The sequence below is a fragment of the Schistocerca americana genome, chromosome X (assembly GCF_021461395.2).
Source record: "Schistocerca americana isolate TAMUIC-IGC-003095 chromosome X, iqSchAmer2.1, whole genome shotgun sequence".
Classification (NCBI taxonomy): domain Eukaryota; kingdom Metazoa; phylum Arthropoda; class Insecta; order Orthoptera; family Acrididae; genus Schistocerca; species Schistocerca americana.
In genome coordinates, this window is record NC_060130.1 from 312,376,680 (window position 1) to 312,389,905 (window position 13,226).

Sequence of the window (13,226 nt, forward strand, 5' to 3'; positions counted from 1 at the left end):
GAGTGGCTGATGGCGCAGAGGGAGGCAGCAGACATGTGGGATAGGAATGAAGGAGGGAGTAGCAGCAGGTGCAAGGGACAGGAAGGCACCACATGAGCACCTGAACTGGTGAATTCATGTTGGCCACAATAATGATGACGTGGAGAGGTGGATTTTGGAAGGGGTGACAGGACAGAAGAAGGGGTGAGTGTTGGATAGAGGATGTGGCGGCAGTGGGTTATTGGAGGATGAGACGAGGAGGATTATGGGTACAAAGAATGTGTTGCAAGAATAACTCTCATCAGTAAAGTTCAGGTATGTTGGTGCTTGAGCAAGGATCCAAATTGAACACATTGTGAAGCAGCCACTAAACTCTAGCATTTTGTGCATAGCAGCGTGTTGTGCTACAGTTTGGCAGTGACCATTCATTCTGGTAGATTGCTGGTTGGTGGTCATGTCCACACAAAATGCTATGCAGAAAGTGCATCAAAGCTGGTATATGACATGGCTCCTTGGGCATCTGACGGGATAGGATAGGATGGGATAAGGTAAACCTGTGACAGAACTAGAGTATGATGTGCTGAGTGGGTGAATCAAGCAGGTCTTGCATCTGGGTTAGGAGTGGGAGTGGCATAGGAATGAACCTGGATATTGTGTAGGTTGGGTTGATGATGTAATACCTTTTTAAGAGGGATAAAAAGGATTGTGGGTAGGGTGTCCCTCACTTCTGAGCATGATGATAGATGGTTGGGTTGATGATGGAATACCTTTTTAAGAGGGGTAAAAAGGGTTGTGGGTAGGGTGTCCCTCACTTCTGAGCATGATGATAGATGGTGGAAGCACTGGATCAGGGCACGGTTCAATTGCTCCTGTCCAGGATGATACTCAGTGGTGAGCAGAGTGCTTCTTTGCAGCTGATCCTTTGGGATGGTGGGAGGATTAAGGGCATGTGAGGCTATGGAGTACAAAATCTGTTTTAAAACTAGATTTGGGGGATAGTGCCTGTTTTTGAAGGCATTCGTGAGAGCTTCAGGATACTGGATAAGGGATTTTCATCTCTGCAGATATGCTGATGATAGGTGTTTAGGATATATAGTAGCAATATTTTGCTTTGGAAGCCATGACAGCTGTCAAAATGCAGGTACATTTGGTGGTTAATGGGCTTGATGTGAATAAAGGTGTAGATGGACTCATCAGAGAGGTGTAGTTCAACAACCTGGAAGGCAGTACATTGGGCTGAGGAGGAAAAGGTGAAGTGAATGGGAAATAAGGTGTTGAGACTGTGGAGGAATGAGGATAGGGTATCTTGGCCGCCCTAGGTCCAGATCATGAACATATTGTCAGTGAATCTGAACGAGACAAGGGGTCTGGTGTTCTGGAGGCTAGGAAAGCTTTTTCTAGGAGGCCCATAAACAGACTGGTGTTGGAGGTCATGCCACAAATTTGCTTATGTATCTTCCCCTCAAAGGTGAAGTAGTTATGTGTGAGGAATTAGTTGGTTAGATATATAAGAAATTGGGTAATGGGCTGGCTTGGAGTTGTAAGAACATTGGGAGATATAGTGTTCAGTAGCAGCAAGGTCATGGGTAAGGGGGATGTTGGTTTACAGGGAAGTGGCATCCATAGTATCTAATAGGGTTTTGTGTGTGTGCTGTTCTTTCTTTTGTTGAAAGGTTTGTATTCTTGGGAAGGGATCAGGGGAAGGGTGGTGAGACCAATTAGAAAGTAAGGAATTCTTGGAAAGTAAACAGGGGGTGGTTAAGTGGAAGAGAGGGAGGGTCACAGTTGGATGATGGTATGAACTGGGAGAGGTGAGGTAAAGTATTAGAAATGGGTTGGCTCTGGCTGGAGGGATGGTTAGTAAAGAAGTTTTTTCACAGTAGAGATTTGGAGAAAGCAAGTAGATCTTTGAAGTACAAATGCACAACTTGAAATCCAAAACAAAAGTGACAGTTGATAAATAAACCCATACCACCTGAATTACCAACTTTTCTCTGTAACCAGATATATCTCTGTAGCCAATAAAAACTTATATTGAATGTTTAATTCAAAGTTGTCTTCTAAAATATTACTATACCTCCTTAGTTCCCCACCATGTTTTTCTGTCTTTATGTGAAAGTTAATCTCACGATTAATGTACAGCTTTCTGTAATAGATAGACTGGCTTATGGGGAAGATTTGTGTATTCTATTCATGAATATTTCATGCAAAGTGGATGAACTAAAATGAATTAAAGTCACCCACTGCTTTTTATTGCCTGTATCTGAAGGCTAATCTCAGGAACTACAGTAGAGATAATGATAGCTTTCACTAATCAGTAGACTGAATCACTAGGAAGATTTTCATATTTAATTTATGACCTTTACTCGAGGCAAGTCATCCAGTTGTAGATACTTAATTCTAGCTATGCAAAGGTAGGGGCAGGTCACTAATGTATTTTTATGTATCACAATGTTTCACAAAGGACAGCAAACATTTTAGGAGGTCATAGTATAGACTAATTTAAATAAAACATTCCTTACAACGTGTCAAATTTTTATTGGTTATGGAGATACAACGGGTTACAGAGATAAGTTTTCATTCTGGTTCTTGGTATTTCAGTTGCAATGGGTTTATTTATCAGACATCATTTTTGTTTTAGATATCATGTTGCAAAACTGTACTTGAGTTTATATAATTGAATTTTTCAACTGTGCTTGTGATCTTTTGGTCACTTCTATTGTATCATGTAAGTATGCCACACCCATTTAAAAATGCTGAGTAGGCTGGTATGGTACTTGTGTTTTGTACTGGAACATCGCTGCTGCACATGATGAATACTCGACGACTTCCGGATCACAAATTGACAGATTCAAGAATGTTTTCTAATGATTTCACTAAACTGCCTGAGAATGATGCAAAGCAAAGCAGTCATATTTGATTCGAATGTGCAAATGAATTGATTGTAGATGAAGTATAAGACATTATTCAGCTGGTAGAGCATAGTCCTTCAACAAGTACACAAAGAATTTCTACACATATCAATTTTTCTCATACAAAAATGTGGCAGGCTACATGCAAGGTGTGTCCAGAACATAAATCAAATTAATCCATAAAGAACAGGTTACTGAAAATAAAAGTTAAATGTTTCGTATTCTTAAAAATAGCACTCTTAGACATCAATCCACTTTTTCCACCAGCTCAGATAGACTTCATGGAAAATGTTAATGGGAACCTCTTTCAGACACCTTGTCATGGCAGCTTTCATGGCATCCAGCATCCCAAACTGATGGCCCTTTAAGGTTCACTTTCTTCGAGAAAACAAAACGAAGTCTGCTGGTGCTAGACTGGGACTGCACAGTGGCTGGGGCAGCATTGACGCATTGTGCATGGCCAGGAACTTGCTAACAATGAAGGCAGTATGAGACATCACATCATCTCCAAAGTTTGTTTAAACGTTGTAAAGTTCTCAGAGCCAAATTACCCTATCTTAACACAAAACTGAATGGGCTGTTGCTGTTCAGTGAATCATGGTATTTTGATCTCTCAATGTGTCACCTGAACACAGGTACACACTATGAGCAATCTGCATTGGGCAATGGCCAGTAAGCAACTGGCAAGGATGCATTGCCTTCCCAAGCCCTCCACTAACTTTTCCTCCACCAGTCACAGCAATGCAACTTTCTGAGTTGACAGAAAAAATCATTCAGCTTACTTTTTGGACACACACTGTACACATGACCTGTATCCTTATCATTTACAGCAGATTCAACACCTTCAAGGAGGAGATGAGGGCAGAGACTCGGAATTTTTTGTTGTCTAGTTGAAAAATGCTGAGTAAGCCCAGATTACTGTTTATTGATGTAGCCACTGTTACTTGTGGCCAAATCAATAAGACTTGTTACTCACATTGATGATCTGAGGAAAACCAGTATGTCTTTGTTGGCATATTTTTCAAGAATGCTTTTCTGTAAATGTGTGGTGTGGTACAGTAAACTATCAGTTTATTGGATCTGTTATGTTACCACATCATCTACACTTTTTTGCAAATGAGTTCCATGCATTATTGGAAGAGGTTCTTTTGGCTACAAGGACAAATATTTTCTTCCAGCATGACTGGGTCCCTGAACATTATAGTCATCAGGTGAAACATCATCTAGACATCACATTCCCTGGAAGGTGGATTGGCAGAAATTTCTTAGCTACCCAGGTCCTGTGACCTTTCACTTTTAGATTTTTACCTGTGGACATGACTGAAAGGCAAAGTCTAAAAGAAAAAGCAAACACAAGAGACAAATTGATTGCTTTCATCATGAACAGTGCTGCCTTTGTAAAAGGACACCAAGATGATATCAGAAGAGCTACACATGGTGTTGTCAAGAGAATTCAAAAATGCATTGAAGCTGGAGGCAGAATATATGAAAATCAACTTTGCCTTTGCTGAACACTTTCAGTGAGTATTTATTTGGATTGTTTTACGACAGCTGTATCTCTGACAAAAATAAAGAAACTGTGCACATGTTATTTGGAATGTTTTACTTAAATCAGTCTACGCTACTACATACTAAAGTATTTACTATTGTTTGCACACATTTTCTGTCTCATTGTCTTCTTCAGATTCTTTTTTGAGGAAAACGCTGCAAAATATGCATTCTGCACTGAGGATCAAACAATTGTTACAAAAGTACCTAGCAATGTGCACTAATTGCATGTTTTTTTAATTAATTTACAATAACAATATGAAAATTTCATGACAGACTCCATTCTATTGCTGACCAGGAACTAATATTCCAAGATATGTGATTCAAACACTTTCAGGGATGTGAGCAGTGATCAGAATGCAAGTCTTACATGACTCGGAAACCACCACATCCAACCAGGACTTTCCTCCTTAATTATATCTCTATGAACTGAAATCACTGATTCTGTGATTTCTTGGGCACTATTAAACTGGGTGTGTTTTATGTATTTATAAAATTCCCTTATTTTTTGTGCTCTAATTATTCCATCTCTTCCAAAACAGACCCTTTGAGTCTGATTTTTTTTTTTTTAAACAGGCATGTGGTGACTTAAGCATTTGATATGAGTTTCTTCTGAGTGCTCACCCCACCCCCTCCCACCTACCCACATCACTGTGCCAGAGCTTGTTGAAATTTGTGAGTAGCAGAATGAGGCCAGGAATGGTTAAAAATTTTACACAGGCAAAAGAGAACAAATTCTACATTTGACATCACTGCCACTCATACTGGTCAATTAACACCAACCAGTCACTTTCATTCTGATGAATTGCTTTTAACAATGAACACATCTTCAGTGACAGTATGGCTTTACATTTTTAGGAATTTGATGTAAGCAGAGTTCATCAATGCTTATCTACATTTCTACAGTAAAATAATTAGGTAAATCACTCTAATAAAACACCATTTCAAAAATGCTTCAACTGTTCCTCCACACCCTCCTTGCCTTCCAAACATGAAGAATCTGCTGCAGTGTTTTCATCTACATATCTAATCTCCACATCACTTCATGCTGCATGACTGATGGTTATTTTTAATTGTATCAAACATTATTGTTTCTTCCCATTCTATTCACTGATGGAGTGTGAGAAGAAGACTCTAAATAACACAACAATTCTGTACAGAACAGTGAGTTTTGAATATTGGGCAAAATTCCAAACTTATACCTCTCAGGTCATAAGAGTATCCTTTGATTTCGACATCACTGGTTATACACAATGCTGGTGACTACTTTGAAGCTCAGTAAGACTTTGAAACATGTATCTATTTTGTATGAGCTGTAAAAAAATAGTTGCCACTATTATGGCGGATACAGGGATTAGTGAACACGAGGTCATTGTAGTAAGGCTCAAAACCATATCAATCAAAACCACTAAAAATAAATGCAAAAATATCTATTTAAAACAGGAGATAAAAATTCACTTGATGCCTTCCTAAGTGAGAGTCTCCATTCCTTCCAAGTTAATTATGTAAGTGTAGACCAGCTATGGCTCAAATTCAAAGATACAGTATTGACAGCAGTAGATAGATTCATATCGTGTAAGTCAGTAAGTGACGGGACTGATCCACCACGGTACACAAAACACATCAGAACACTGTTCCAGAAGCAATGAAAAAAGCATGCCAAATTCAGAAGAATGCAAAACTCCCAAGACTGGAAGCTCAAAATTTAGTTTGGACATTAATGTGAGATGCTTTTAATAGTTTCCGCACTGAAACATTGTCTCAAAATATGGTAGAAAACCCAAAGAGATTCTGGTCATATGTAAAGTACACTAGTGTGTGTGGGGGGGGGGGGGGGGGGGGAAGAGAGAGAGAGAACAGTCAATACTGTCACTGTGCGATAGCGATGGAAATGTTACCCATGATGGTGCCACTAAAGCAGAGTTACTAAATGCAGTTTTCTGTAATTCCTTCACGAAAGAAGATGAAGTAAATATTCCAGAATTTGAAACCAGAACAGCAGTTAGCATGGGTGTCATGAAAGTAGATATCTTAGGTGTTGCGAAACAACTCAAATCACTTAATAAAGGCAAGTCTTCCAGTCCAGATGGGATACCAATCAGGTTCCTTTCAGAGTATGCAGACACAATAGCAGCTTTCTCTTAGCAAACATATACAACCACTCACTTGACAAAAGGTCTGTTCCTAAAGACTGGGAAGTAGCACAGGTCACACCAATATTCAAGAAAGGAATTAGGAGTAACCCATTGAATTACAGACCCATATCACTGACCTCAATTTGAAGTGGGATTTTGGAGTATATACTGTACTCGAACATTATGAATCAACTTGAAGAAAATGTCTTATTGATACATAACCAGCACATATTCAGAAAATATCGTTCTTGTGCAACACAGATAGCTCTTTATTCCCATGAAGTTGCTGTCAACAAGGGATCTCAGGTCAATTCCATACTCCTACATTTCCAGAAGGCTTTTGATACCATTCCTCACAAGCGACTATTAATCAAATTGCATGCATTTGGAATATCATCTCAGTTGTGTGACTGGATTCATGATTTCCTCTCAGAGAGGTTACAGTTCATAGTGATAGATGGTAAATCATTGAGTAGAACAGAAGTGATATCTGGCATTCCGCAAAGTAGTGTCATAGGCCCTCTGCAGTTCCTGATTTACATAAATGATCTAGGTGATAATTCTGAGCAGCCCCCTTAGATTGTTTGCAGATGACGCTGTAATTTACTGTCTAGTAAAACCATCAGACAATCAACTCCAATTACAAAATGATCTAGAGAGAATTTCTGTATGGTGCGAAATGTGGCAATTGGCACTAAACAAAGAAAAGTGTGAGGTCATCCACATGGGTCTAAAAGAAATCCGATAAATTTTGGGTATACAATAAATAGCACAAATCTAAGGGCTGTCAATTTGACTAAATACCTAGGAATTACAATTAAAAGCAACTTAAATTGGAAATACCACACAGATAATATTGCGAGGAAGGCAAAGCAAAGACTGCGCTTTGATGGCAGAACACTTAGAAGATGTGACAAACCTACTAAAGAGACAGCCTACTTGTCTGTCCTCCCCTGGAATATTGCTGCATAGTGTGGGATCCTTACCAGGTAGGATTGATGGAAGACATCAAAAAAGTGCAAAGAAGGGCAGCTCGTTTCATGTTATCGCGCAATAGGGGTGAGAGTGTCACTGATATAATAGGCGAGTTGGGGTGGCAGTCACGGAAACAAAGGCGGTTTTCTTTAAGGTGAGATCTATTTATGAAATTTCAATCACCAACTTTCTCTTCCAAATGTGAAAATATTTTGTTGACACCCACCTACATAGGGAGAAATGATCATCATAATAAAATAAGAGAAATCAGAGCTCGAACAAAAATATTTAGGTGTTCCTTTTTCCCACACGCCATTCGAGAATGGAATGGTAGAGAAGTAGTATGAAAATGGTTTGATGAATGCTCTGCCAGACACTTGAGTGTGAATTGCAGAGTAACCATGTAGATGTAGATGTAAATGTAGATGTAGATGTAGAACCCTCGTATATGGTTGTACAACAAAGGCATTAAATACTGATGCCAGTACTGAATTCATTGTGACACCTTTGTCACAAGCTGTTGTCAATAGCCAGAATAGTAAAATTTGCAATTTTACACAGTGGAAGAAGCAGCCTGAATGTAGGTAATTAACAGTTCTGCACAACCAACTAGCTGCTATCATACTTTCTCCTGTGTTAGTGAGGCTGTTTTCTGTGACTGCTGGGCGCTCAAACTAATTGTATTTTATGTGGTGGGAATGTTATCTACAACAATTAACAAGAACGTATCTATTTGGCTACAAAATGAACGATCAGAGATTTAGGTCATCACAGATAATAGTTTCATAAGGGCACACACAACAAAGTTTGCCCATACCAAGACCTTTAATATGCTTCAAATTATTGTGATTTTATAACTGTAGAGATACTTGAAATCAATTCATCTTCCACAAATTTCTAAAGGGATATTGAGTGTGCCTTGTGTGTGAGTTGGAACTGCATTCTCAGAAGATAGCAAAGAGTGCAAAGTAAACCCAAAAGCTTTCCTGAGAGTGCTGTAGTCTTATGTTGCTGGTTTGAAGTCAAGCTTAACAACTCTTGGTCATGACAAATTGCGATCTAAAACATGGAGATTTGAGTTTCACTTTCAATTGGATACCACTATAGCAGCATTCAGTAGTAGTTATAGCTGTGGCTAACACAATTGATTCATGGGACACCTTTCTGTAATTGGATTCTATCCTGTGGCAATATGGGTAGTGTTAATAACTCCCAGAAGCTTGAGAAATAATTTTAGATTGACATGGTTATTCTGCTGAGAATATTTTGACATTGCCTCTCATTTTCTGAAATTAGACAGACAAAAATTTGAAAACAATAAATGATGACACAAAATAATTGTAAAATGTTACCCAGAAATCTTAGGTACCAGTCTTTTACAAAATTTCAGACTTTTCCAAAATATATAATTTTGCAATCCCAAGAACCATATGATGGAGAATAACTAATAATAAATTGATTTCAGCTACTTAATCATAGTCAGTAGAAACTTAATGAAGATGAATTTGAACTAAACAGTCCATGCACTCTAATCAAAAGTAAAATTGAAGTTTCTCTGGAAGCTGAGACTGATGGCATCAGAAATTTCCAACCGAGTTGTGTTGTTAGTTATGAAGTTGGTTAAAGTACACAGGAATCTTTTTTTATTCTTTGTTAAGTTGCTGAGAATAACTGTGAAGGCTATCAGACTAAAAGTACAAATATTGCTAAGTAGAAGAAATATCAGTTTGAAAGAGTAAAAAAGAAAGCAAAATTTATATATTTGTTTCCAGTGGAAAATAACCATTATTTAGAATTAATTACAAAGAATGACTCAAAATAAATAGCTACATAAAAGAGAGAATGTACAGTAACAAACATACTTCTCTATTGAGCAAGTATCAGTACCACTCCTTGTTGAGATGAAGCTTGTCATAGCGCTATCTGCACCATCTATGAGAAAATCATCTTTCGCAAAATCCTCTTCCATTTGAAGCTCTGCTTCCATGTCCATTTCCAATGTTTCCAATGTATGCATAAAGTCACCATCAAGTTTAGTGTTACCATTTTCTTCTGTGAACTCTGTTAAATCATCATCCCATTCCAAGTGCGCCATCAAGTCATCTTCACTTGCAGCAGTTGTTATACCTGTATTTTCATTTACTTTTATAGACTGACGATAGAGTAAATAATCTGCATCATTACATTTGGCACTTCCTTCCTCAATATTTACGCCAGTTTTGATATAGTCACTAGCACTATTTAGTCCTTCTGATTCATTAACACAAATATTTTTTGAATTACTAGGTGATTCACAAACTTCTGTACTTATTACATGATTTGGAGAATCCCACTCAAATGACTCAGCTGATCCAAAGCTCCCTTGTTTATTATCAGTATTTAGACATGCATCAGAAAGTTCAGAAGATGTGCTATTGTTTATAACAGTAAGGCTGTATAGTCCTGCAAAGCAGGCCCGTGCTCGCTGCTCTTTGACATTTTCTGCTTCCTCTTCAGGAAGAGCATCTTTTATATCTTGATCACAAGTTGCTCCCCCTTTCATTAAGCTGGACATGCCAGGTAAATTTCTATTGCATTTAATTGTCTCAAAGTCTTCACTCATGTTGTCACAGTTACTTTTTATCTGATTAATTACCTGCTGTATGCCTTCAAAACGAACCATTGTACTTGTTCCCAAAGAAATTTCTGGTAAAGACAAATCTAAGCTAAGTTCTGAGCAGACACTATCCAATGACCCTTCACTTGGCATCCCCTTGGAGAATCCAAGAGAGTCATATGATTCATCTCTAATTAAATGAGGGGTATCTGTCACAGTTTCTCCACAAACTCTATCTGTATGCAATGGCATTTCATGACAGGCTTGACAATAAAAATCTTTATCTTCAGAAAAAGATATTAGCATTGGTTCCTCTTTTGACTTCAAAAGTTGTACTTGCATTGATTGGCATTTTCCTATTTCTCTTGAACTTGGTGTATCCTGAGGAATGTGACTTCCTACAACAGCAACCTGTAATTAATAAAGAAAAATAAGGTATATTTAGGAAAGATTTAAAAACTACCTTTAATCTACTGACAAATATTTGGAAACCTAGAAATGAAAAATTAATTATCAAGTGACTCTTAATGGTAGAAATCTATGATGGCTTGATTAAACCATTGTCAGTTATCCTTTCAATAAACTTTTTCTATTTAAAATCAGAACATGACATTAAAAACTAAATTTTATTAGGCTGGCATAAATTAGTTGGGTTTTTATCATCAAATGCCCCTTTTTTTAAACTCATGAAAAAAAAACAGCTTTGATTTTAAGATATCAGATTTCTGCATTCCCTTTTTTTTTGTCATTTGTGCATAAACAAAAATCATTGGAAGCTTTGGAGGCAATGATATTTCATCAAATTTTGGCCATTTCTAAATGGTCATATTTTCCTTCATTACAATTGATGAAGACACTTACTTACCAAACCAACACAATATGGCACTACTAATAAAGCAGACAGTAAGATGATGACACCTCAAGCATCCAAAATGTGTACTTCATGTTTAAAGCAAAAAGTGAAATGTGAAAACCATTAAAAGTAAAGCGCAGTCATTCAACTCATTCAGAATTTTAGACCACAAGACACACTAGAAGTTAGGATGGAACAGGCACCAACAACAGGATACATGTACATGTTGTTACAGTGTTACAGTAGGAGAGGAAGCTGATGAGTAAAAATTTCGAAAGGACAAATTATCAATAAAGGCATAAGTGAAACTGGTAGATAGCCATAGGAATCCTAATAAATATACAGATATGAGAAAATCAGTTAATAGAATCTGAAGCACGAAAAAAGACATGAAATGGCAAACAATGTAAAACAATACAAATGAAGAGCAAAAAGAGATACTGAATACACTTGACTACAGACAATTAAGCTGAGCACAAAATAGGGTAAACAAACAATGCCGATGAGAAATAAGAGGCATACAAAATAGAAGATATGGGTACAAGTTGAAGCATAAGGTGGAGGGAATGCAAACAAGTGCTGAAAATAAACTTCAAACAAGTGAATATCTCAAGAGTTGAGAGTGGGAGAAAATATTTTTCATGGTTCTTTTTGTACAAAAGTCACCCAAGCGCTTAAACTGTGTTACATGGTTTGTTCATTCAAAGAGTATTGTTCATCCATTCATTCTGGTTGAAAGCCAAGTGATCTTTATGCTAATACTGGTAGCTGAATGGGTCATGCCAAATTGACTACTGAATAGTTCTCACACATGAGATTTATAACATAGGAGCTTCAACAGAGTTGTTCTATTTAATGAATTAAGTTAAATGGTGATGGGGATGGTTTTACATCATGACAATTCCTCTTAACTAATTTCTGCTCCATTCACATACTTTTCTGTCTAAGTATAACATTGATTTCCCATAAATATGATTTCAGTCTGTTACTCTTTACTATTAGTCCCTACATTAATATCTATGGCTGTGACTCTCTCAACCCTTGTGCCCTGAGTGAATTTGTCATCTGTGACTTATTTTACCATTTACGACTCATTTTCTTTCCCTCTTTCTTGTACTGGCTTTTGAAAAGGAAACTTTAAGTAAAGAGAGCCTGAGTGTCTACTAATTTCTTTTTCTTTACATGTAGAAATCTGCAAAAAGAAATCTCAAAGTTTCCAAAGCTTCAACACTATTTGGTCCATTACTAAATGTTTTTAAGCATTTTCCAATTAATGTTCTTTTTATAGATGATGCAGCTCCATTAAAGTCTTATGATATGATCATTTTATATCTGAAGTGGTTGGTTTTATGTCCCTTTGACTTGTCATCTCTGAGCTACAGAAAAGTAGCAGTAATTTTGTAAATGTTGGTTTACATAAAAATTTTATATTACTTTTCAGTTTCCTTTCAGTGTCATCTGTATATCCTTAGGTTTTTTGTACGTATCAAAAACTCACCCTGCCGGTCGCGGTGGTCTAGCGGTTCTAGGCGCTTAGTCCGGAACCGCGGGACTGCTACGGTCGCAGGTTCGAATCCTGCCTCAGGCCTGGATGTGTGTGATGTCCTTAGGTTAGTTAGGTTTAAGTAGTTCTAAGTTCTAGGGGACTGATGACCACAGATGTTAAGTCCCATAGTGCTCAGAGCCATTTTTTGAAAAACTCACCCTGCATATAACCCATAGTCTTTTTACTGTTATAAACAACACATACCATATGTTCAACTGTTTACTATTTGTACACACAATGTAGAAACTGCTAGGGTGGCATATCTTGTTCATTGCATTGATTCATAAAGAGTTGCACTGTTAGAAACACATATATAATTTACTGTAAAAACCAAGTGTTTGAATGGCCCAATGTCTTATATATATAAGGGCCTGTACTTAACAAATGGTGCCCACTGATCAGCCAGAATATTAATTTGGCCAACTGCATAGCTGTGCAGGTATTATAAACTTTATTTTTATAAGCACAGAGGTGAAAGGCACCACATGTCCTCAATGACATCTCAGATCTGTTTGGTACATGGCAAGTTATCTGGCAAAACTAGAATTCATCATTATGCTCTCAAACTACTGCAGCATAATTCTGATTCTGTGGCATGGATAAGTGTCCTACTGAAAAATGACATATCTGATGGGAAAGACATCATAGAAAAGATGCAAATGGTCAGCAATAATATCACATC

At 37.5% G+C, this 13,226-nt stretch overlaps 1 protein-coding gene across 1 annotated transcript in view; it reads right to left on the reverse strand.

Moving 5' to 3' along the window:
* LOC124555767 overlaps positions 1-13,226 on the reverse strand; it is a 225,168-nt gene that overhangs the window by 72,423 nt on the left and 139,519 nt on the right. Inside the window, exon 6 of the mRNA XM_047129813.1 lies at positions 9,412-10,556. Coding sequence (XP_046985769.1) covers positions 9,412-10,556 — 1,145 coding nt within the window. The remainder of the gene's footprint in view (positions 1-9,411; positions 10,557-13,226) is intronic.